The sequence below is a fragment of the Aethalodelphis obliquidens genome, unplaced genomic scaffold (assembly GCF_003676395.1).
Source record: "Aethalodelphis obliquidens isolate GAN/ISIS:26980383/991018 unplaced genomic scaffold, ASM367639v1 scaffold7, whole genome shotgun sequence".
Lineage (NCBI taxonomy): Eukaryota > Metazoa > Chordata > Mammalia > Artiodactyla > Delphinidae > Aethalodelphis > Aethalodelphis obliquidens.
The window spans coordinates 33,620,338-33,646,710 of NW_020837951.1; the positions used below are offsets into that span (position 1 = coordinate 33,620,338).

Consider the following 26,373-nt stretch of genomic DNA (forward strand, 5'->3'; position numbering starts at 1 on the left):
TCGAAAAAGAATAATGGTATTCTTTTCCAAATTTTCACGTGGAAAGAAACTATCAGAGAACACGTAGGTGTATGAATTTTATCAATTTTTAAGGTTTTTGTTTTAAAACCTACAATCTTCTCTATTTTTCTCATGATTTTAAATACACTGACACGCTACTGTTGGTTAAATTTAAACATGTTTTACCTGCAGAAATTCTCTCACAAATAACCTGCAATAAATTGAAATGCATACACTTTTGAACACTTCCTTTTCTCATGTATAAATTAAAATGTTTGCTGAATTTTGCAAAATGTCAAAACAAAAACCCATAATCTTCTCTTTAAATCTTTGGCTCCTTATGATGGTTACTTTCTGCTAGTGGTCTGTTAGTTCATGACAAATGAACAGGTTTAGGAACAGCTTTTCATGGTTGTTGAATCTTTTCAATCTGTGGAGTTTTACGGTTTTGAATAATTTATTTTTCAGGCAGTATGTCCCCCCTCTCCCCATGAAGCAACAGGATAAAATGCTCAGAAGTAGAATTATATATACAGAGGAACTTGATAAATACACAGGTGAGAGATGACGTTACAAGTAAGTGGGTAAAAGGCCAGGCTAGCTGTGCAGGGATAATTGGTCATCGCATGGGATGAAAACTGACTCTTGTTGGCCCTCAACTTTTTAGAGCTGCCCAGAAACAACGACTACAATTCCCTCAATGTGTATGGCATGTTGACTCAGTTTCATTCTCGCTTCATTTCTCGTGAGAGATGGAGCACAAGGAACAGTCCCCACTTCTTACCCGTTAATTTGGTGTGGGGCTACCCATCCATTAGATTTGAAATAAGGTTTACTTGGGGTTCCTTTCTGACAAAACATCGTTTTTCTTGTGGAAAAATGGGAGCATACAGAGAAGTATAAATGACCATCTGTGTATTCCCACCATTCAAGAAGAATTAACGTTTAATAACATCCGATCATCTTGCTATGTGCTAATTGTATATACATATTCTTTTTATTTAAAAATTAGCGTCATGCACTGGATATGTAGGTTGCTTATTATTTCGAGAGAGACATCTTTATGCATAAATCTTCATCGACGTGCCCCCCTTGGAAAGGGTGGTAACTTGGAGCTTCTGACTGCCCTGGAAAGGCGGGCAACTGCAAGGGGTCCGCGCGATGCAGCAGACACACGTTCAGAAGCAGAACGAGGGATCCAGGCCCTAATCGCCACCTAGCGGTGGCCTCCGGCTCCGCCCGCCGCGCACCGCACTTCTCCTGCACTGCGCAGGCGCCATGCATGGAGACCGGAAGCGGAAGGCTTGAACGCTTTGGGTGGGCACCTGTGAGACCACTAGCCATGCGCGACTTGGAGGAGACCGGCCCTCGACCCACAGCGACCTCGTGCGGGTGCGTGAAGCCGGCTCTGGAGACAGGTAACTTATAAGAGGCTGAAGGTTCCGCACTCCGAAGAGCCCTAAGTGCAGGGAGCCGACTTCACTGCAGGGAGGGACGGCAAATGCGAGACCTAGAATGGACGTGGGTCGTTTTTCCTGGTTGTTGGAAGGCACGGGTCATGTGCTTAGGAGACCACGTGATGTGTCTTAGGCGAGCGGGATGACATCATCTCTCCTGTTCTGTTCTTGGTAGCTAAGGTGGCCTGGTCTTGGCAGAACAGCCACGTGCAGTGTAGCAGCCTTTGTCTTGGGGAGTTCTCACCCATAAATGAGAGATAGGATATATACCTCAGGTGTTCTGCCGATTCGGGATTAATGCCACAAGAGAGAAGCAACCTGTGCTGCAGGAAGTGTAGGAAATAGTTTTAAACTGGGCATTGAAAGATGGCATGCGTTTGTTTCTCTTTATTTTCACCCCTATTTTTAGGGCAGAATATATTAACTTTAGAAATCCGAGGAAGCAAATGGAAAAAAAGATGAAAGTAGTTGGCCATTACCCAGAGAAAACCACTGTTAACATCTTGGTGTCTACTTTCCATAATAGTTTCAGTGCCTACATATTAGAAACATGAGGTGATATGCGACACCATTGTTTTATAACTTCAAAAAAAACTTGAGGACTTCCCTGGTGGCGCAGTGGTTAAGAATCCACCTGCTAGTGCAGGGGACACGGGTTCGAGCCCTGGTCCTGGAAGATTCCTACATGTTGCAGAGCAGCTAAGCCCGTGCACCGCAACTACTGAGCCTGCGCTCTAGAGCCTGCGAGCCACAACTACTGAAGCCCTCGCGCCTAGAGCCCATGCTCCGCAGCAAGAGAAGCCACCGCAATGAGAAGCCTGTGCACCGCAATGAAGAGTTGCCCCCACTCACAGCAGCGAAGACCCAATGCAGCCAAAATTAAATAAATAAATTTAAAAGAATAAAACAAAACTTTGATTTGAATCCCAGCTCTACATTTATTAAAAACAAAACAAAACTTAAGATTCATGAAAATCTTTCCATGGCAATTAATAATGTTAATTTTGAGAAGTTGCACACTATTTTGTTTTATAGATGTGCTCTTATTTAACCAGTTCCCTATTGTTGGGCATTTAGGTTATTGCTGGTTTTCATTGTTCTAAATGAAAGTTTTGAAACTAAAATCTTTGTGTATGTTCTAAATGTTTAACTTGAATTTCTAAAAGGTATTGTTATGTGGTCAACGGTTGTGCCTGTTAAAAAAAAATTGTTGCATACTGCCAGATTGTAGGTCTGATAGTTTTTTTTAAATTAATTAATTATTTATATTTTGGGCTGCTTTGGGTCTTTGTTGTTGCACGTGGGCTTTCTCTAGTTGTGGCGAGTGGGCTACTCTTCGTTGCGGTGTGTGGACTTCTCGTTGCGATGGCTTCTCTTGTTGCAGAGCACAGGCTCTAGGCACGTGGGCTTCAGTAGTTGTGTCATGCAGGCTCAGTAGTTGTGGCACATGGGCTTAGTTGCTCTGCGGCATGTGGGATCTTCCCGGACCAGGGCTGGAGCCCGTGCCCCTGCATTGGCAGGCAGATTCTTAATCACTGAACCACCAGGGAAGCCCCAGGTCTGATATTTTGACAGGCAGGAAAGAGCAGGGCTCAGAGGTCTACAGAGCATGGGGTCCGGGAGCTGTAAGTCAGAAGTGTTGGATGGGGGACTTCCCTGGTGGCCCATTGGTTAAGACTCTGTGGTCCCAGTGCAGGGGGCCAGGGTTCGATCCCTGGCCAGGGACTAGATCCCGCATGCATGCCGCGACTAAGATCCTGCACATGGCAACAAAGATCCCGCATGTGGCAACAAAGCTCCCACATGCCACAACTAAGACACGGCACAGCCAAATAATAAATAAATAAATAAACAAACACAAGGAAGAGTAGCCCCCGCTCGCCGCAGCTAGAGAAAAGCCTGTGCGCAGCAACGAAGACCCAACCTAGCCAAAAATAAATAAATAAATAAATTTAAATAAATAAATAATAAAAATTTAAAAAAAGAAATATGACATCTGTTAATAGTGGGAAACAAAAAGTTTAGAGAGTAGCGAGACATAAGGAACTCAGAATCCGGAGGACTGGTGTAGTGTGTTTTCAGGAGGGGAGGGACTGGCAGAGGGAAGACAAATTATAACAAGGGTAATTTAATAGTCTGGGCAAGAGGTGAAAAGGACCTGGACATTTCTGTCTGCACAAGACTTGTTGATAAGACTTGTGTACAGAAAGCCTCTGCGTTAATAACTTGTGGGTTTTTTAAAATTATATGGTTAGTACAGTTGTAATATTGTTAAATTGAGGGAAAAGCCTGTGTAAGGGCTTTAAAAATCTCTCCTTGCTGAGCACCTTCTGTTGTACTAGGTACTTTACATATTTTAGTCATCTTTTCAAGATAGGATGATTATCCTTGTTTTATAGCTGAGAAAACTGGATTTAGAGAGGTAGGCAGTTTTGCCCAAGGTCACACAGCTAGTGTTACGGCCCTGTGTTGTTTTTGTCCTTTTTCTCTTTTCATACCAGCCATAGGCCCCAGGGAAACTTCTCCCTCTTTCCATGTGGTTCTCATGCCAGTACTACTCTGGCATACCTGTGCTTTCCCTATTCTGCATGTATGTAAGGCAGTTTGATTTAATTGTTGATTTACTTGTCCCCTCTGTCAATGTACTGCACACGTTGATGGTGAGAACTGGTTCTTGTTTATGCCTGTTCCCAGGCACTCAGCGCAGTGCTTACCAAATGGTAGGTGCTTAATGTTTTCTTTTTGTTTGTTTTTTGAGATATGAGGCAAGAGGAAGAAGATCAGAATTCCCTTGGGTGGACGTTCTCAGGCCTCCACTTCAAGGAGAGCATTCAAGCAGAATTTATATTTGGAAATTATTGAGCATTTATATTTCATAGCATTTAATATCCCAAGAACCGGGGCACAGAGAATAAATAAGTTCCAGACGTATTAGAATATGGTTAAGTTCCGACGTTTATTAGATGGATAGTTGATATGTTGAGAGTGGTCCCAAACATTTGAGAGTGACATAGCTGAGGGACTCCTTCCAATGTAGCTCGTTCAGTTCATTGCTTACCCAGTATTATCTTGCTTATGTTCTTATAGAGGTGAACAAACAGGGTTGGAATAAATCTAATTGGTTACAACTTATATTTATCATGGCGTATGTATAGCCTGTGAAAAACAGGTATAGACTGATTCAATGAAGTGATAGCTCAAGTTAGTTATAAACTTGTAGACCCCCAATCAGATAGTCAAAGGCAAAAGTCTTTGATCATTACTACAGATAAGACATTTCCCATGATATTGAAGCATATTGTGAGTTTCTCTCAATCAAGTGTTAACTCCACTGTGAAAAGAGTTCTTGTTTTGTATTTTTTCCCCCAAACTTAGCACAATGTCTGGCAATTGTAGACACTTGGAAAGTGTTTGTTAAATAAAACAGAACATAACTGACTAGGGTAGGAGCCCTTTTTGGCCATTGTTCTTCATGATATTTTTATGAACACCAGAGAATTGTTTGACTTCAGTTCCTTCATCTTTAAGATGTTTACTGGGGGCTTCCCTGGTGGCGCAGTGGTTGAGAATCTGCCCGCCAATGCAGGGGACACGGGTTCGAGCCCTGGTCTGGGAAGATCCCACATGCCGCGGAGCAACTAGGCCCGTGAGCCACAACTACTGAGCCTGCGCGTCTGGAGCTTGTGTTCCGCAACGAGAGGCCACGACCGTGAGAGGCCCGCGCACCGCGATGAAGAGTGGCCCCCGCTCGCCGCAACTAGAGAAAGCCCTCGCACAGAAACGAAGACCCAACACAGCCAAAAATAAATAAATTAATTTAAAAAAAAAAAAAAAAAGATGTTTACTGTATCAATTCCACAGAGCATAGGTGAAGGTTTAAAAAAAAGAGTGCCTATAAATGTAGTTGGAAAAAAATGTAAAGTCATCAAAAACATACACAGTGTCGATGGATCTTAGAATCATAATATTGAGAGAGAGAAAGCAGGTCTGAGAAGATACCAGTTTTTATAGAACTCAAAGACAAAATAAATGAAACGTTGTTTAAGCATGCATATGCATGTGATAAAATCATATTTAAGAAAAGAAATGAATGATAAAGACCACATTCAGGCTCTTGTTCAGGCACATTCAGGGGAAAGGTAGGGAGAGAGGCAACATAAAAAGATGCAAGTTGTTGGTAAAGCACTAGTTTTTGGGCTGGGTGGTGGTACACAGGATTTCATTTTAACATTATGCTTTATTATATATACGTTGCATGTAATATTTTATATGTATCACGTAATTTAGTTTTTATAAGTGAAAAGTCACGAAAGGTGCTGTGAAGGACAGGCCTATAGTCTCACTGCCCACCTGTGCTGATAGGATAGATTTAATGGAAACTGGAAATAAAATGAGGTTCTAGAATGTCTTTATATCATCTCTTAAAAGAAGCTAATACAGCCTTCATGAAATGTGAAAAAAAAAGTTATCTATAAATTCAAAATGCTAGTTGCAGATACCTACTTTAAACCTATATTGATGTTGCCTGGCCAGTTTTTTCTTCTTTTGAGTTACTGGTTTAAAACATTTTAAAAATGATTTGTGATTATTGTAAAATTTTCAAATATTATAGAAATTACAGAGTTGAATATAAAAATAATCCAACAATCCCTCCACCAGTTTTTTTTTTTAACTCACAGTTCCATCTTTATTACTTCTAACAAAAGATACTAGGATGATACTTTTGTCTCTTCCTTGGTATTTGTCTACTGTATTAACTTCGACCATCCCAATAGAAGAATGTGCCAATAAATTATTGATGACTTTTTACTGTTGCCTGTATGGTGCAGTGATACCAATATCAGAGGGATTACAACCAGCCTAAACAGAAAAGGACACAGTTTAAAGTCTCCACCAGTTTTAACCAATGTTAAAATTTTGGTGAATATCCTTCTAGATAGCTTTCTAGACATACATATGTACATGTTTAGTTAGGTAAATACGTAAAATTTTCATAAATAGGATTATGTTACACACATTCTTCTTTCACTTTTTCACTTTCCATTTTAATCAGTTTAGACTCACATAATCCTTTTCTCCATGTAGCATGAATTTTTAAAGTACCTATCCTCTTGTAGGCAAGTACTAGACAATGAGAACGTAGCAATCAGTAAGACAGAAAAACTCCTGCCCACATGGAGTTTACATTCTAGTGGGGCAGAGAGCTGCTGGAGCAAGCCTAACCTGAAATCTATACTGCCTCTAGATATTTTAGTACTGTGATCCCATACACTCCCTTTATTGCTTAATTAAACTAGTTTTTTTCGTGTGTTCTGTTGTTTTCAATTGAAAGCATTTTAACCTATATACAGTCTCTGTCTCCTTATCTTTCATTATTCTTTGCCTTGTATGTTCATACTCCAGCCAATCAAAATGGCTTGTTCCCTCCTTATGCTATAAAATTTCTCATTTAACTTTGTGCAGCTTATTCCCGCTGTTTGAAATACCCTCTTAGCCCTAACCAGGGTCACATAACATAGTAATGGTTGCATAGAATTTGAATTATAGTCATAGTAGTTCTTCTAAAAATGAATTTTTCCTTTCATTCTTTCTTTCTTAGACCAATACTCTTTCCAGTTTATTATCTAAAGGGATGTATTGATAACAATGATATATGTAATGATAAGGATATTTATATGTATTTTTGAATGCTATAAGAATCTTATTTTATAGTTGTATAACATCTAATAGATTTTAAAACTATGAAATCGATGCATTAAAGAAAACATGTCTTCCTACATCTTTGCTTGACCTTTTCATTAATGATTTCTTATCTAATTTTCTTCTGTAGGGAATCTTTTAACGGAGCCAATTGGTTACTTGGAATCCTGTTTCTCGGCCAAGAATGGTACTCCAAGGCAGCCATCCATTTGTAGCCATTCACGGGCTTGTTTGAGGATTAGAAAAAGCATCTTTAATAATCCTGAACATTCCTTGATGGGCTTAGAACAGTTTTCTCATGTTTGGTAAGTGGTTTTATAGTTAGAAATGGTACTTTGGACCATAACTTGCCCTTGAGTAAAGTACTCCAGTTGGAGGCAACCCTGGAGACTGCCATCCAGACCACCTATGTCTATTGCATGGGATTTTTGTACTATATTCATGCATGTGATTGTCTGCATAACTTGGACACCCTCGGGGAAGCTTGGGATCCACTGAGGGGCACATTCCATCTGCAGTTGGTTCCAGTTTTGTTGAATGACTTCTGTTGAGCTGAAATCTGTAGACCTTCTTGATTCTGTCCGTGGGTCATTACTCTGTCCTCTAGACCACGGGTCAGCAAGCTATGGCCTGTGGACCAAACCCATCGCATCTTCTGTTTTTGTAAGTAAGTTTATGGGAACATAACCACGTGCATTCATTTATGTGTTGGCCGTGGCTGCTTTTGTGTTACAACAGCAGAGTTGAATTATTTATAGCAGAGACTCGTTGACCTGCAAACCCTAAAATATTTACCGCCTGGTCCTTTACAGAAAAGGTTTGTGGACCCTGCTCTAGACCCATGAAATATTGTTTATTCAGGTACTTGACAGAAGCCTGTTAAGGTCCTAGCATGTGCCAGCCATTGTGTTACGGGCAGTGGATATAGAGATAAGACTGTCTTCTTTCAAAAAACGGGAATGATATTACTCTTTTTTCCCCCACTGATTATATTTTAGTACCATTAGAAGCATTCTTTCTGTTTTAATTTGTGGGGAATTAAAGTTTTTTTTCTCCCTCAAATCATTATGATAGATTGACTGTGTTCTTTTCTTACTCAGTGGTTTGGTTTATTTTCAATAGGATTTTGTTTGTTTTTCACAAAAATGGTCATTTGAGCTGTAAGGCAAAAGTGCAGCCTCCTAGGCTGAATGGTGTGAAGACTGGCGTTTTCTCTACAAGGAGCCCACATCGTCCCAATGCGATAGGACTGACCCTAGCCAAACTGGAAAAGGTAGAAGGTAATTTGTACTTTTACCACTTTTTCCTTAACCAAAAGAAGTCTTATAAAATCAACATAGTATTCAGCACTGGCTGTTATTGAGACAAGTACCAATGGTGTTAGTCCCTGTGAACCACCAGACATTGAGGAAAATGAAACGATTAAAAGAATGTCAGCATTGAAACACTTTGGAATAAGCTCTCATAGGATGCTCAGAGTTAGTTTATATCATTATATTTATCACAAGTTATTAAATTATTTAAAAGTAACTCTTAAGATTTTATAATCATTAAATTAGTAACCAAATTTTTTCTGACTTGGAATGCAGTAAATATAAAATGATCTAAAAATAACTGGACACTCTCAAAATTTAACGCACCGTAACTGGTTGCACATGCATATATGGTCAGCACATCTGACCACAGTGTGGTGGATCATTTCTTCCTTGCAGCCCTGAGGAAATGAACATGCATCGTGGCTGCAGTGCCGCTGTCCACTGTGATGTGAGGCAGAGGGTCTGGGATGAATACACCATAGGTTGAACATTTGTCAGATTGTGGGAGAACCTGTGTAGAATACCAGATTTAACTACGTGTTCATATATAAACGCGTTACTGAGCCGTTAATTTCTGAAAGCCTCCCATTCTTGAATCCCTTGGACCTGATCAGCACATTTGGGTGTGCTGGGTAACACACAACTTGGGTAACAGTACTGGAACGTTTTATGATCGTTTGTGCAACCCACACGTATTTTCTGAGCACCGAATATGTGCCAACCATTGTTCTAGGTGCTGGGGATATAGTGGCAAGCAGATTAGATAAAAATCCCAGCCCTGCAGAGGATCTTAGTATTCTAATGAGGAAGATCAAATCAGAAAGGTGAAAGGCAAACACAGTAGCGCTGTAGACACTCTTATAAATAAGCGTTATGAGGATGACCAGTGTTTGTGTGGTGCTTTGCAGTTTATAAAGAGTGTTCATGTATGGTAGCTCACAGTGGCTCGTGGGCTTGATAAGGTAGCAGTCTCCATGTTATGGATGAGGGCACTAAGGCTCTTTGATGTTTGATAATTTACCGAATAGCATCCAGCCAGGGGGTTGTCTGACTTCAAATCCCATGAACTCTCACCTGTGCCCCAGTGCTTTTCTTTCTTTTGCAGACATTATTAGGCATAATCCATCACTTAGAAAGTCCAAAATCTTCTTTCCAAAGTTCCAGGTTCATTCCCAATAAGCATGTTTTAGAAATCAGATTCCTTTGTTAGTCATGTTTTTCTCAAATGGAGATAGGATCAAATGTGATCACATGCAGTTTTTGATTCTCACTGGGCCAGTTTTCCAAGGATCAAGTTAGTAGACTTTGCCCCAGTAGAAGGAACTGAACAGCAGCTGTATAAGTGGGACAACAGGGGACCTTTCCTTAATATTTGGTAATGGTGACTTATGTTCTGTTTAATTTTTTTTTTTTTTGGCTGCATTGGGTCTTTGTTGCTGTGCGCGGGCTTTCTGTAGTTGCGATGAGTGGGGTTTCTCATTGCCTCTCGTGTTGTGGGGCATGGGCTCTAGGCACGCTGGCTTCAGTAGTTGCAGCACATGGGCTCAGTAGTTGAGGCACGTGGGCTCTAGAGCGTGTGGGCTTCAGTAGTTGTGGCATGTGGGCTCAGTAGTTGTGGCATATGGGCTCTAGGGCACATGGGCTTCAGTAGTTGTGGCGCATGGGCTCAGTAGTTATGGCTTGTGGGTTCTAGAGTATAGGCTCAGTAGTTGTGGCACACAGACTTGGTTGCTCAGCAGCACGTGGGATCTTCCCGGACCAGGGATCAAACCCATGTTCCCTGCATTGGCAGGCGGGTTCTTAACCACTGCGCCACAGGGAAGTGCCCTGTTTAATTATTCAGTGGAGTATTAGATTCCTATTGCTGTGTAACAAATTACCATGCACTATCAGTTTAAACAGCACACATTTATTATGTGTTTAAAACATTACAATGTTTCTATAGGTTAGGAGTATGGGCACAGCTTAGCTGGGTCCTCACTTAAGAGTCTCACCAAGCTGCAGTGAAGTGGAATGAGTTCTTTTCTGGAGGTTTGACTGTAGAAGAATCCATTTCCAAGCCCTCTCTGGTCATAGGCAGAATTCACTTCCTTGCAGCTGTGGTTCTGAGGGTCCTGGCCTCTTGCTGGTTGTTGGCTGGTGGCTGCTCCCAGCTCCTAGAGGTGGCCCCCAGTGCCTAGAGACCTCTCGCAGTGCCTTGCCACACAGGCTTTCCCAGCAAGGCAGCTTGCTTCTTCAAGCCCACAGGGAGAGTCTCTCAAGTGAACCTGCCAGCAAACACAGGAGTCTTAGATAACATAGCATAGTCACTGAAGTGATATCAAGTCATACTCAAGAAGAGGGGATTATACACCAGGAGGTGACATCATGGGGCCACCTTAGACTCTGTTTGACACATTGGAAGCCATCATCAGTCCCACAGAGATATATTGAGGACTCTGATGTGTCTGGAACAGAGTTAGAAGCCCCCAGTGATGCAAAGGTGAGATGGCCCCACCTAGTGCTCGAGGACCTACTTACTGTCTAGGGGGAGAGACTCTAAGCAGGTCATTGCTAGACCATGTGACGAGGGCTTCAGGAGAGGTTTGGGCACAGGTACCTCTGTGGAACCCAAAGGAAAGAATGCTTATGTCTGGAAGAGCCAGAAAGGCTCTGTAAAGGAGGTGTTTCGTGAGAGCCTTGAAGAGCAAGTAGGAGTTTGACAGATAAAGAAGAGAATGGGTTTCTAGGTAGAAAGAAAACTGTATGTTGGCACCAGGTATAAGAGGGCCTGGTGCGTAAGAGAATTGTGAGTAAGCTTGGTGGGCTTTAAGCAGATGTTGTTGATTCTCCTGTTGTTTGCACTGTTCTTCATTGTTAATATTTCTAAGAGGATGTTTTTCACATTACAGGTGGAGCCATATACCTTTCTGGAATTGACATGATTCATGGCACACCTGTACTAGACATAAAGCCCTACATAGCTGATTATGACTCGCCACAAAATTTGATTGAGCCTTTAGGGGACGTTAATTTACAGAATAACCAATGTAAACCAAAAACCGTGTCCCAGTGTGACGGCAAGACTGATAGCTGTGACGAGCAACAGCTCTCAGGGTATGAGGAACCACAGCTCTACAGTTGTACTAAGGAGAAACCTAAATGTCCTGAAGATAGAACTTCGGGAGAAAACAACGCAAAACAAGACAACTCAGCAAAAATCCAGCAAAGCTCACCTGAGCCCAGGGAGAGAGCAGCAGATTTGGGTGAAGAATCAGGAAGTGGTCCGAGTCCTAGGGTAGCAGAAGAGCAAAGTGGCCCATGTTGCCTGGAGAAGAGCGTTTCAGAGGAACAAGCAGACAGCAGGCTGAGGAGAGGGGAAGCAGCGGTGGTTGCACAAGGACACAGCACGGAGATGCCGCCCGAGGCTCTTCTCTGCCCTTCCAGGGCGGCTGGTGCAGCCCACCGCAGTGCGGTCCCCACCTGGGTGAGAGAGGCTCCCGTGGCCACCTTGGGAGTCCGGTTTACTCCTCACGCGGAGATGGACCTTGAGCACCTCAGCTCAGGTGAACCAGGTACTTTCCATTTCTTGTTTCTGAATGAGAGATGAGCTTTTACTTGGAGGTTTAGGCAAACTTGCTATTTCTGAGGGCAGTTTTTTTTTTTTTTTTTTTGCGGTACGCGGGCCTCTCACTGTTGTGGCCTCTCCCGTTGCGGAGCACAGGCTCCGGACGCGCAGACTCAGCGGCCATGGCTCACGGGCCTAGCCGCTCCGCGGCATGTGGGATCTTCCCAGACCGGGGCACGAACCCGGGTCCCCTGCATCAGCAGGCGGACTCCCAACCACTGTGCCACCAGGGAAGCCCTGAGGGCAGTTTTATATAGAGTATTTGTGATTATGACTTGTAAAGAAACGTAGACGTATAAAATCATACTTGGGCAACGTCATCATCTGATGGCTTTCAATCAACAACTGTTTGTTCAGCACAGTGAGTGCCAGGCACTCAGTCAAGTGTTCGCTGAGAATGGCTGCTGCCCAGGAATGGGGCCTCTTGTTTGCGTGTGGCAGTAGCTCTTGGAGTTCTCAAACAGCGTTTGGAAGCTAAATTGTGCTTGCTCTGTACCTGTGTAGATCGAGCTTTTTCATCTGTTTCACTATCTGAGTAGAGAAATGTCTCATCTTGTTTCACCTATTGGGTGGTGGATAGCTCGACCTCTGTCACAGAGCCCAGGAGTAAGAAGGAAAGAGTGTCTTAGCACAGAAATTGTCCCTATAAAGTCCCAGCACTAGAGGCACGCACTTCACTGCAGAAGAGAGAGGCCACAGGGCTTTTAACTTGGAGACTGTTTACTCTAATACATGGTTGTTAAAAAACATTGTTATCTGGTTTTTCCAGCCCACAAGCAGATTCCAAGCAGCTGTCCAGAGTGAAGGAGAGGCCCATTAAAAAGTGGGTGCGGTGATTCCTGTAAGAAGTAGCCAGTTAGTTGCCAAGGAGATGTCAGATTTCACCTGCCCCTGGATGGTTGTTCTACTCATTCTTTCCTAAGGCTTTATGTTTAAACAGAACATTTGATTTTTAAATCAATCTCTTTATTTTCAAAGTTTTGTTTATCAAAGTTGTTTCATCACTGTGTACCGTTCATGGGAAGAGGAAGGTCAGCTTTTTTTTTTTTGTGGGGAGTGGGGTGCGTCCCACACGGCTTGTGGGATCTTGGTTCACCGCCCAGGCATTGAACCCTCGCCCTCAGCAGTGAAAGCGTAGAGTCGTCGCCACTGGACCGCCAGGGGAATCCCCAAGTTGTGTTCTTCTTATTGCAGGTATTGGTCAGGCTTCATTTAACTATTTTCAGTCAGCGGAGGAAGCAAGGTGTGCCATCGAGGCTGTGCTGTCAGCTGACCCTCGATCTGTATATCGACGGAAACTCTGCCAGGATCGTCTTTTCTACTTTACAGTAGACACAGCACATGTCACGTGCTGGTTTGGTGATGGCTTTGCAGAGGTCTTAAGGATCAAGCCGGCTTCTGAGCCTGTTCAGATGGGTGACCCTGCGGAGTCCTTGGTGCCTCTGGGATCGTGAGTAGCCTCCGTCGAGTCTTTAAGGCAGCCTAATTGACTTCGGTGTGGCTGTTGGATTTTCTGTACAAGCTAATGATGTGCCTTCTTTGCAGAAAGAAGCAACGCTTTGTGATCTCACTGCTTTGATTGATTTGGGTTGTTCAGAATATTTATTTGAAAAACATGTATTTTAATAAACTAAGAGATAAAGAATTTGGAGAAATCGCCATATCATGATCGTTTTTGATCAGTTAATATTGAAGAATCCAAAGGTGATGCTTTATCACTGTTTTCTGAAAGAAGTCAATTCTTCTTGGCACTTGATAAAACTAACTGGGCAGAAGCTGGGTGGATGTGTTGAAAAATTCATGTTGGTTTTTTTGTCTGAAAAAGCCTGACCTCTCTGTTTTATTCTAAATCAAACTGAGTTATGATATCTTAAGAAACTTAACAAATCAAAAACCAAGTAGTTATAAAGATCTTTAGAGATTAAACCCCTGTGTTTCAGAGACTTTGCCATACACTCACGCATGCACACACGCACACACACGTATGTGTAATATTTAATCCTGATTCCAAAATTAGAGACGCTAAGGTTTCTTTGGATGCCTTTGTATCAGAAAAGAAAGTCACTCTGAGAAGTCCAAGAAAATAACTTAATTACTGGTTTATTTCTTGTTTATTCTATGACTGTTTACTGAGAACTATCGTGAGTTAGGTTTTGGTGATAGAATGAAATGAACAGGATGCAATTCTCGTTGCAGGTCATAGTTGTGGAGGAAGAAGACACAAACACATTGTTGTATTACAGTTAGATAGAGTAATTAAGTCCATACATGATTCCTGTGTAAGCACCACACGGGAATCAGTCGTAAGAATGTATTGCCTATAGGTGACTTTAAAGATGTGATCCCAGATAACTGAAGGTTTATGATCAGTGTAACCAAATTAGGCACCTGTCAACATGACGTAGGCTTTCCTAATCGCAACTGTAGATCTTAATAGCTGCTTGATCATGGTTTTGAAATGAGCCCTGCTGCCTGTGGATACTTGCACAGAGTCATTTGTGGCTGATGACACTGCACTCCTGAAACAAACTGGGTTTTATTTGAGTTTACTTAGAACCTCTTGGGGAGGTATATTTAATTTGACTTTTAAAAGCTTTTTATTTCTAGATAATTACAGATTCATAGGAAGTTGGAAAAAATAGGGCAAAGGTCCCATGTACCCTTTACCTAGCTTCTTCCCATGGTAACATCTTACATAACTATGGTAAGGAAGTTGACATTGGTACAATCCACCCTTTTGGATTTTGAATTCTTTTCTCTTAAAATTACTTTGAGACTGAGTCAGGTCTTGAAGCACAAAATGTTGATATTTAATATGGTAAAAATAACTCTTAGGACCATACCAACTGGCCTTCTAGCAAGAGGACTGTTCTGTTGTTTGGGGTTTTAATATACATTCTCAGGATTTTAAAACTAAAATCCTAAATATAATCCAGCTTAGTTCTCTGCCAGCTCACCAGTCTTTTCATTATACCCAGTGTTTGGCCCTCTCCCCCTGCTTAAACCCCTCGGTGATGACCCTTCATGCCTGCCCTGTGTAGCTCATTATTAAAGTGTTCTTCCTTTGTATGAGATCAGATCTGTTCTCTGATAACTCCACCCTCTGGCCAGGCCACATAGGGTAAAGCTGATCAGGCTTCCATGTTTTCTTCAGCTGTTTCTCATATAACGTGTTCTTGAGCCTCACCCCACCCTCAGTCCTTGAGTCCCCCATGTGAGCTTTTGTCTCTAGGCAAGTGTCATATTGTGAGGAAATTTGTATCTCTGGGTTACGAACTTCCATCCCTCAGCAAGATTAATCATTTGAAGTAAATCTACTATTCCTTTTCATCTTGGAAACTTTTTCAAAAGAAAGGGACGCAAATGACATCCACCTTAGAGTTTAGCCTTTGCTTTTTGGTGCCTGTTTGGGGAACCCTGATAGCTGATTATTTTCACTAGCTTGGAGATAAACTCCAGGAGTTCAAGCTGTTTAGGTAATTCTGGCTTTCGGCCCACCTGCCCCAGCTTTCCAGAACAGTCACTTCCACAAGAAACGCTGATACTTGTCAGTCACATATAGGAAGAGATTAGAAGGATGAGTGCCATTTATTACATTTTAAAATTGTATCCTGGCTTAAGGAGGGGGATGGATTATTCCAGCATGCGGAGGCTGTGCACAACCAGGTAGACTCATTAGCTAAACCCATGAGCTCTTGTTGGTAGTTTTCTTTTTATGATACAGTCCCAAAGGAGGCAGATGAGGACTCAGTAATAATGAAATGTGTGTCAGTTACTGAACTTTTAGCACATCCTGGGCACTGGGCTACATGCTCTCCCTACATTGACCAGAGGTTAAGCGACGTGTTCAGGCTCACAGAGCTGGTCAGCCAAGCATCGAGGATTTCAGCCCACCCGCCTGGTCCCAGAGTTGGCTCCCTTCTTAGCTTGGCGCTCCTGCCTCCCCCAGTGCAGGTGCAGATGCTCAGCCAACCATGCTGCTTTATTTGAAGCAACTCCATATGCTTCATAAGCACAGGAAGCTTCACTTAGAGTGATGCTGATGGAAATCTAATCACTAAACGAAGAACAGGGAGAGGAATAAGGGCAGAGATGTCCATTCCCACTAGATCTGCTTGGAACCTCCTGGGAAGCAGCATGGGAGGTATAGAGAGCACTGAGGCTGGCCTCAGAAAGTTCAAGGACTCTTTCTGCTCTGCCCTGTGCTTGCTGTGTGCCCGTGGGCGAGTCACTGAGCCCATCTCCACCTCCGTGACCTTACAGAGTTGTTGTTACAAGGATAATGCCTGGGAAAGTATTTTCTAAACTCTTCCATGGTCTGTAACTTAGGTCATTTTTTTATTGTGCCTGTCGTCATCAACACCCTTTCTCTGTCACTCTGCTCTGGCTTACCTGGCTGGACAAGCAGACTCAGGAGAATCAAGGGGTCCCTAAAATCCAGTGTATGGAAGGTCTTGTTTTATTATCATTACAGAATTTTTTTTTAAAAAAGAACTTCTTTTAGCAAGTTATAGGACGTTTTACTAAGGGAGCTGTCACAAAGTGCCCCACCTTAAGGACCCAGTTGACATTTTGCCACCTGCCCCCCCCCCCCGGCTTTCCCTCCTGAGGTTGCACATGTACCAGGAACCGCCTTCACTGCCCATGCACACAGTCCCCAGCTCAGTCCCTTTCTCACGCACGATCCTCTTCAGGACCCTTTCTCTCTCACCTTCTTTCCTGATTCCAGCCCAGATATTTCAGGGTAAGTCTGCATTTCTTTTATTTATTTAGCTTTTTTTTTTTTACATTTCTTTTATAAGAAAATAGAATTAATCATGATGTGAAATTATTAAGGTAAGTTCTACCTCTGTGACAGAGAAGAGACAAGTTGTAAGGATTAAAAAAGCTCAATGAAATATAATAGGGATTTTTGGTCATTGCTAAAAATAAGGTTCCTCATCTGGGTAGCCACCAAACGACTCTCCAGCATCCTCTCTGATCTGCTCTCTGCCCCCTCTCTGCCTCTGTGGGTTCCAGGAAGTGGGACTCACAGAGGGCTCAAGGTTTAGGTCGGTGCATGTGACTGTGAGTGACAAGCACAAGAAAAGCCTTTCCAGTACCCACAGTGACGGCAGGGGATGGGGGGCAAAAACTCAGCGGTACCCTCTCTGTTTTCTGATGGAGGGTGCTACTTGGCCTACGAACTCAAGCCACACAGACCAATCAACTTTGAGTCAATGTATGTTTATGTTGTGCTGACAAAAACGGTAGGGTTGGATGTAATGCAGGGTTTCCTACTTTTTCTACTTTGTAGATAACTTGAGAAGTCTATTCAGATTCTTCACTAATGCTTCATGCAGTTCAAGATGTGTAAAACTTTTTTATTCAGTGTTAACTAATTTTATTTTTAAAAATCACCACATGCTAAACACTGAAGAAGTCTAATAATTCTTCACAGTGGTATAGACGTTATAGTTTACAAAGCCATTTAAAATATGTTGACTCATTTGGTATCTTAGCAACATTTTGGGTGGATTTTGCTTCTGGGCACTAAGCTGGGAACCTAACCGCTATTTAGAACAGGGCTCAGCAGACTATAGTCTGAAGGCCAAGTTTGGCCCACAGCCTGTTTTTGTGTCACCTAGGAGCTAAGATTGGTCTTTATATTTTTAAAAGATTGTAAACAAAAGCAAACAGCCCCCAAAGCTGAACCAGTGACAGAATATGGCATGCAAAGCTGAAGATTTTACCATCTGGCCCTTTACAGAAGACGTTTATGGACCCTGATTTAGAACATTATTTCTCTGAAAAGGTGTTGTGAGTTCCAGAAAGCTTATTTATAAAATAGGTTTTTGGGTTATTGCATGCTTTTAAGTCATGGACTCTCTAAATCCTTTTGAAAGGATTTAGTCATGTAGCCATGTGAGAAAGTTCACCAAATACAACATAAATAGTAAAGTATGTGTTATAATGTTCTATTCATACATGTCAAATGAAGTTATACAAATCCATGTTTATACATATGTAGAAGACTTCTAGAAGGATAAATACAAGTATGCTAACGATGGTTGCTTGGGGGTGGGGGCATGTTCTCTGGGGGCTTATTGGGGAAGGGAACTTTTCACTTTATTCTCTTCAGTATGCTGTGGATTTTTTTTCTAATCATGAGCACATGTTATTTTTATAGGTGGAACATAAGGAGAGTTAAATGTCCTAACTTGAGTAAGTTCGATTTATATAAATATGTAACTTTGTCCTCGCGCCCCCCCCCCCCCCCCCCAATCTGGTAAATATAGTTAGAGATATATTTTCCTGGAGCATCACATGTGGATCACAGAAACAGAAATCACCCAGGTCACACATCAGCTGTGGAGCTGAGCCAGTTTGGAGCAGGTAAACTGGCTGGGCCTGGGCAGCTTGTCCCCAAGGATGCACTGACTTTTTCTCTTCTTCCCAGACAGGGTTTTGGATAAGGCATTGGGCCTCCAGGCAGAAGACAGGCGCCTGTGCGGGATGGTGTTGCTGGTAGAGGGCTGAGCTGCTGAGAGCACCTTAGCTCTGTACTTGCCAAACCTGTGCAGTTCGTCCAGGCTAGACAAAGGGATGGGTCTCTGCTTGCAGGATCATTTCACTCGTCAGCTCCTCCCACTGGGTCTCTGTCTGCTTGCATTTAGTGAGCTCACAGGCCATTTGACTGCTGGGGATTGCTCTCCCTGGATCCCCAGGGCTGGCCCTTACCCACTGTCAAAAGCTGAGCTCAGTCAGCAGGAAAGGAGAGGCTCAGAGCTGGGGATCGACTATTCCCACTGGGTCAGGGGACTGTGCTGAGATGGAGGTGGGGCAGACTAGGAAGAAGGGCAGGCTGGCACGGTCACAGGTGGCAGAGCTGAGCTTGCGTTGGCGGTGGAGTAGGGCTGTCAACAGATTGGAGGCTCAGGCTCTGCCTGGGTTGGGGAGGAGTCAAGGTCAGAGAACTGGCAGAGCCAAGGCAGGACCGAGTCCCAGAGGGGTTAGGCTGGTTATCCAGGGACCTCAGGGACTTCAAGTCAGGGACCCCCTCATATCGGAGCTGGAGATTTCTCTTCCTTAGTTCTTTGCCCAGTATCCTGTCTTTGCCAAGATAAAAGGTCACATTCAAAGATACCGTCAATCTAGGAGGACAACATGAGTAAGAAGAGCTTGCAAACAAGGCAAGGAGAAATCAAGTGACATAAAATGGATTGATTAGTGAAGCCATGCACAGGATATCCGCTGGGTCCTCAGGTGGGAGGAGCTTGGTCATCAGAGCTTGCCCTCTCTTCCTCTTGGGACTCCTACTACCACACAAACAAGCCTGAGTTAGCCTGCTTGAGATCATGGCTGAGTCTCAGCTGATACTGAACCAGTCACCAGACGTATAAGTGAAGCCATCCTGTATCATCCAGCTATATCTGAGTTGGCCTAGATGGCCAGCCAGCACAAAGAATCATGAGGGGAAAAAACTGTTTATTTTAAGCCACTAATTTTGGGATGATTTTGCTACAAAACAAAAGCTAGCTTGTGACATTTAGCTTCCACACTCTTGAGCAGTGGAAAGTGAGCTTATTTAACAGGAGGGGTTAACATGACAAAATCCTTAAATGATAAAGGGGTTTTTAGGGCAGGATGGATTTTTGTGATGAAAGTCATGAAAAAATAGTAATAAATAACAGCTAACATTTATTAAGCACTTCAGGTTAGGTACAGAGCTAAGAGTTTTAATTAACATGGATTATCTCATTATGAGGAAAGATACTGTTATTTCCACTATACAGTTGAGAAGCTGAGGATCAAGGACATGAAATTACTCTACAAGGTCTCATGGTTAGAAAGGGGGAAGACTTAGGATGTAAATCCTGAGTCTGTAAAACTGCAGAACCAACATTTTTTTTATATTGATTTTGAAACTTAAAAAAAAATTATTTATTGGTTGCACTGGGTCTTCGTTGCTGCTGGCGGGCTCCTTAGTTGCAGCTCGCGGGCTCCTTAGTTGCAGCTCTCGGGCTCCTTAGTTGCGGCTTGCAGGCTCCTTAGTTGTGGCATGCGAACTGTTAGTTACGGCATGCATGTGGGATCTAGTTCCCTGATGGAGATTGAACCCGGGCCCCCTGCATTGGGAGCACGGAGTCTTATCCACTGCGCCACCAGGGAAGTCCCAGAACCAACATTCTTTTTTTTTTTTTTTTTTTTTGCGGTACGTGGCCCTCTCACTGTTGTGGCCTCTCCCATTGTGGAGCACAGGCTCCGGACGCGCAGGCTCAGTGGCCATGGCTCACGGGCCCAGCCGCTCCGCGGCATGTGGGATCTTCCCAGACCGGGGCATGAACCTGTGTCCCCTGCATCGGCAGGCGGACTCTCAACCACTGCGCCACCAGGGAAGCCCCGAGACAACATTCTTAAACACTAATAACTCTAGGGTTTCCAGCCTAGGAGAATCTACAAATGGCTATTCCATGAATTCAAATGGAAGAGCCATGAAGTGGAATTAAAACTGAGTTGACCAGGGAACTGAGGGGGAACTGAGTTCCCCTCAAATCACATCTCTGATTTCTGGATAAACATGGAGTGAACCCATGCATTTGTTTCTGTTGCTTGCTAAAATCCCAATAAATTGCAGCAAAAAGAGCAAATTAAACCCAAAGCAGGAATCAATGAAACAGAAAATTTTAAATAAATCAATAAAACCAAAAGCTGGTTATTTCAGATTAACTTGATAAACTTCTGGCTCAGACTGATTAGAAAAAAAGAAAAAACCAATTGATAGTATCAGGGAAGAGAGGTGACACCTCTATTAATTATACTAATATTTAAAAGGAATATTATGAACAACTTTGTGTCAATAAATTTTAAAAACTTAGATGAAATGAATAAAAAATATGAATATACAAATTACCAGAAGTCACTAAAGAAGAAGTAAATAACTTGAAGAGCCTTTATTAAAGAAATTGGAATTGTAGTTAAAAACCTTCTCTCACAGAAAACTTCAGGTGCAGATGACTTCCCTGGTGAATTCTATCAAACAAGGAAGAAAAAATAATTCTAAATAAACTCTTAAAATATTGAAAAGGAGGGAATACTTTCCAGCTCATTTTATGATCGCAACATTACCATGATACCAAAACCAGACAAAAATATTACAAGAAAGAAAACTACAAACCAATATCTCTTATTTGCAAAAATTCTAAAGAAAATTTTAGGAAGTTTAATCCAACAACATATTAAAGGATAATATATCATGACCAAGTATGATTTATCCCAGGAATGTGGAGTTGGTTTCACATTAAATAAATCAACATAATTCATCATATTTACAAACTGAAAAAGAAAAACGCTATGTTCATTTCAATAGATGCTGAGAAAGCATTTGACCAAATATAATATCCATTCCTGGTAAAAAAAACAAACAAACAAACTCAAAACCAGGAATAGAAGGAAACTTCCTCAATCTGATAAAGGCCATCTACAAAACAACCAGCCAGCATCATATTTAGTGGTGAAAGACTGAATACTTTCCAACCTAAGATCAAGAACAAGACAAGGATGTCTACATGTACCATTTCTATTCAATATTGTACTGGAGGTACTAGCTAATGCAGTAAGGCAAGAAAAAGAAAGAAAAAACACATGGATTGGAAAGGGAGACATATAATTTTCCTTATTTACAGATGACATGTCTATGTAGAAAATCCTAAAGAGTCAACAGAAAAAGCCACTCGAACTAATAAGTTTAACAAAGTTATGGAATATAAGGTCAAAAAACAAAAATTAATTTTATCTCTATATATTAGCAATGAACAATTGGAAACTTAAAAATAGCATTCATGTAAAAATATGAAATAGGGATAAAATTTATCAAGATATGTTTATCAAGATAAATTTATCAAGATAAATTTATCAAGATATAGCTGTACAAGGAAGATTAAAGAACATTGCCAAGGGAAATTGAAGAAGGTCTAAGTACGTGGAGAGATCTACAGTGTTGTGAATTGAAGGGCATGGTGTTATTAAGATGTCAACTCTCCTCAAATTGATTTATAGATTTAAGGAAATGGAGTAGGCAGACTCTCTGAGGCAAGGAGCACTTCAGTGGGAAAATCCTGAGGCTGGCTCTGCATCTCTACCTCCAGTATGAGCCTCAGTCCATGAGCAAGCTGCTCTTTAAGGCTTGGCCTTTGCAGATCTTGGGCAACCAGCACTCCTCAAGGGGGGAGGGAGATTCCTTGGTCACTGGACCCCTTGACCGCTCAGACAGCCATTTAGTTTCTGTACATCTTCCAGCTCACAGGCTCTCAGAACATCTTCCAGTTGTGGCTCAGGAGCTGCAGTCATCTTGAACTTCTTCCCTGGACTTTTTGGCCTTTGAAGGAATCCCTAAATTAATCTCCAACATCCTTTTCCTAAAATGGAAAGAAGATGCTTACCTCCAGACCCTCTCCTCCCTGTTCTCTGCCTCTGGGGTACTGCTTCTCTGTGACTAGAGTCTGTTGGGACATGACTCCACTCTCATGCCTTGGGTCATGTCCTGCCATTGTTTGACTTGGAGTGACTCTGGACTGCCTCTTTTGTCCCCCATACATTCCCACTCTGCCACAGTTTGTCCATGATGATGGTGGGAGGAGCTAAAAAGTTTGTTCTTCTCCTCCGACTGAAAGTCTTGTGTGAACAATAACCAACATCTCAGGGCTGTCTGGCCTTCCTTGTTTACAGCTGAGGAACCGGGAGAGGACTATCCAAGATGGAGACTGAACTTTTGTCGTCAGCTTCTCTCCTGACCTGCCTAAGGGTTTCTTTCAAAGAGCTAAGCAACCTCGGCTTAGCCATCCCTGAAACATGGGTGGCTGAGAGAGGAAGGTGGACTGAGGAAGGGGCCATGATTGAGTCTCTATCAGCTAAACGGTTTTATGGATTCAGGGAACTTGAGAGGTAAGCTCTACCTTTGCTGTACCCCAAACCATATAATCTGGGCTTCTAGTGCTTGTCTAATGCCTAGATCAAGGAAGGAAAGCTTCCAAGAGGTATTCAGGCAGTGTTCCTGATTCATCGAAGGTGCTGAATTTCCAGTTTCCAAGTGGCCATAAGACTCCCCAGGAGGGGGCAGTGTATAGGTGGCAACAAGCCATGAACTACACACACCTACAGGGCTCCTGCTGGAGACATCTACCCAAGTTCTTGTCCAAATGAATCTTTAGGGTGTTTTCCAGTTGCCTCTGGTCTAGGTTTTCTGTTGAGCCCCCTGAGTGACATACCAGGTCACTTTCTGTCTCCTCAGAGTCAGACCTTAGACTCCTCCCAGGATAGCTTTCTAAATACCTGGGTTATTTGGGGGCTCTTCCTCAGGCTATGCACCAGACTCTTTGTGGGTCACCTTGCCTGTCCCTTCACATGGAAATTTCCTGATTGCCTCAATGTCATGTGGCCTAGATTCTTCCTTGCTGCTTTGGCCCCTACCACAGAGGGCTGTGAAGGTTCACGTTTGCCCTTTGGCCAAGAATTCCCTGCTAGTTTGCCCTGAGGCTCTATCTGTGCCAGGTGGGCCCAGTGTTGGATGAAGCTCTTTCAAAGGTGGTGCTCCAGCTGCCGTCAGATCTCATTGATAATAGGAAATTCTCTAGCAAGGATGGAGCCTGGTACTTAGGACAGAGAGGCCATGTTGCACTGCGGAACGTTGGGAGCTAGAGGATGAAAGGTTTCCTGAGCTCTTTGGATGGGAAAGAGTTCCAGCTGCTTCTAGAATAAATGCCAGTCTTGGGGTTGAATTTCTTTTGGGATGAGAGACTGCACTTCATCCTGGGGTTCAGAAAAGGACACTCCACAGGCCCTATCTGGGGTGACAGAATGGGAGAGAGGTTGAAGGTGGGCCTGAGTTAGGGGCTGGGATTGGGGCAGGGTTCAAGATCAGAGGGGGCTGGGGCTGGGGCTGCAATGGGGATATTTTAGCCTGAATATGGACTGGGCCCATTAGGGAATCCACTGAATAAGGCAAAGGGAGACCCTAGTGGGGGTCAGCCACCCAAGACCAGGACAGTAGCCCCAGGGACTCACTATGCAGAGAGGGAACACCCTGGAAGAGCTGGCTCCACTTCTCCAAAGAGTCCCTTCAAGTTTTGGGGTTTGGGAACTGCCGAGGACTGCAGCTGCTTTGGTTTGTCTATGGTGCTCCACAAGGCTTGGGAGCCTGCGGTGTCCTGTGTGTCTGCAAGAGACTAAAGTAGCCCCAGCCCTGGTATGATTCCATCCTTCGTGGCTATTCTCCGGAACAGTAGTCGTTTACCTCCGTCCGCTTTCTCTCCCACCTAAGTGCATGCCACCAACCGATGGAAGATTTGATGGACATGGACATGAGTCCCCTGAGGTCCCAGAACTATCTTTTCGGTTGTGAACTAAAGGCCGACAAAGATTATCACTTTAAGGTGGATAATGATGAAAATGAGCACCAGTTATCTTTAAGAACCCTCAGTTTAGGGGCTGGTGCAAAGGATGAATTGCACATTGTTGGAGCAGAGGCGATGAATTATGAAGGCAGTCCAATTCAGGTAACACTGGCAACTTCAAAGATGTCTGTACAGCCAATGGTTTCCCTTGGGGGCTTTGAAATAACACCAGCTGTGGTCTGATGGTTGAAGTGTGGTTCAGGGCCTGTGCATTATTAGTGGACAGCATTTAGTAGCTGTGGAGGAAGATGCAGAGTGAGAAGATGAAGAGGAGGAGGGTGTGACACTCCTAAGTATACCTGGAAAGTGTTCTGCCCCTGGAAGTGGTAGCAAGTTTCCACGGAAAAAAGTAAAACTTGCTGCTGATGAAGATGACGATGATGATGCAGATGACGATGATGATGACTTTGATGATGAGGAAGCTGAAGAAAAAGCTCCAGTAATCTGTACAAGATACTCCAGCCAAAAGTGCACAAAAATGAAACCAGAATGGAAAAGACTCAAAACCATCAACACCAAGATCAAAAGGTCAAGAATCCTTCAAAAAACAGGAAAAGACTGCTAAAACACAGAAAGGACCTAGCTCTGTAGAAGACATTAAAGTAAAAATGCAAAGTATAGAAAAAGGTGGTTCCCTTCCCAGAGTGGAAGCCAAGTTCATCAGTTAAGTGAAGAATTGTTTCCGGAAGGCTATTCAAGATCTCTGGGAGTGGAGGAAGTCTATTTAAGAAAATAGTTTAGGGACTTCCCTAGTGGTACAGTGGTTAAGAATCCACCTGCCAATGCAGGGGACACGGGTTCAAGCCCTGGTCCGTGAAGATCCTACATGCCGTGGAGCAACTAAGCCCATGCGCCACAACTATTGAGCTCGTGCTCTAGAGCCCACGAGCCACAACTACTGAGCCTGCGTGCCTCGACTACTGAAGCCCACGCACCTAGAGCCCATGCTCTGCAACAAGAGAAGCCACCACAATAAGAAACCCATGCTCCGCAATGAAGAGTAGCCCATGCTCACGACAACTAGAGAAAGCCCGCACACAGCAACAAAGACCCAACGCAGCCAAAAATAGATGATAATAGATAGATAGATAGATAGATGATAGATAGATAGATAGAAAATAGTTGATACCTGGCTGTCCTTTTTATAATGAAGAGTGAGAACTTTCCCTACCATGTCTGATAAATATTGTCCAGGTTCCATTGCTAAGAATGTGTTGTCCAAAATGCATCTTTAGTTTTTAAAGATGGAACTCCACCCTTTGCTTGGTTTTAAGTATGTCTAGAATGTTACGATAGGACATAGTAGTAGTGGTGGTCAGACAAATGAAAATGGTGGGGAGATAAAAATATACATGTGAAATAAACTCAGTATTTTAATAAAGTAAAAAAAAAGTTCTAGAGGATTTCATTGGTAGTCTGCCTCAGTTGCTTAGGAAGTGTCCCTCCTCCTTTTCTCTCTGCTCCATAATTTGGAAATGCACTCTTTTTGTGACTTGTATCTCCTGGAGCTCCTGCAGATCAGGGCTGAGGAAGAGAAGCTACCTCCTCAGCGCACCTGCTTGCCAAGTCCCCCAGAGACAGGACTCTGAGGGAGGGGAGCGCTCAGGCGGAGGAGCTGTGGAAGGCAAAAGGACACAGAGGAAGCAGCAGCTTCCCAACCTCCCCAGACATCAGAAGATCAGCTTCTACAGTCACTCTATCATGATCCTCCCAGCAGGGATCTTGCCGCAAACTGTTATCATCAAGAAGCTTGTCCAGATGGCTGCAAAAGACAGGATGTATGCTGCAGCTGGGAGCAGAATGAGGATAGGAGGGCCCAGCAGGCCTGGCAGGAGTCACGTTCCCTACATCACTGACTTCAA

The 26,373-nt window shown here is 43.1% G+C and overlaps 1 protein-coding gene and 1 pseudogene across 3 annotated transcripts; both read left to right on the plus strand.

Annotated features, from left to right (window-relative positions):
* Positions 1 to 1,241: 1,241 nt before the first annotated feature.
* Positions 1,242 to 20,034, plus strand: TRMO (tRNA methyltransferase O). Of its 3 annotated transcripts, XM_027105406.1 has the most exons (5): positions 1,250 to 1,418; positions 7,288 to 7,462; positions 8,280 to 8,437; positions 11,365 to 12,027; positions 13,275 to 20,034. In XM_027105406.1, the coding sequence occupies exons 1-5, from the start codon at positions 1,283 to 1,285 to the stop codon at positions 13,532 to 13,534; spliced, it is 1,392 nt and encodes a 463-aa protein (XP_026961207.1). In that variant the 5' UTR covers positions 1,250 to 1,282; the 3' UTR covers positions 13,535 to 20,034. The 3 variants fall into 3 exon arrangements, with proteins under 3 accessions (XP_026961208.1, XP_026961207.1, XP_026961209.1); XM_027105408.1 differs by lacking the exon at positions 8,280 to 8,437 and having other exon boundaries at positions 1,256 to 1,418; XM_027105407.1 differs by lacking the exons at positions 7,288 to 7,462; positions 8,280 to 8,437 and having other exon boundaries at positions 1,242 to 1,418.
* A 1,640-nt stretch (positions 20,035 to 21,674) lies between these two features.
* LOC113619918 (nucleophosmin pseudogene) lies at positions 21,675 to 25,314 on the plus strand (annotated as a pseudogene).
* The last annotated feature ends 1,059 nt before the right edge of the window (positions 25,315 to 26,373 follow it).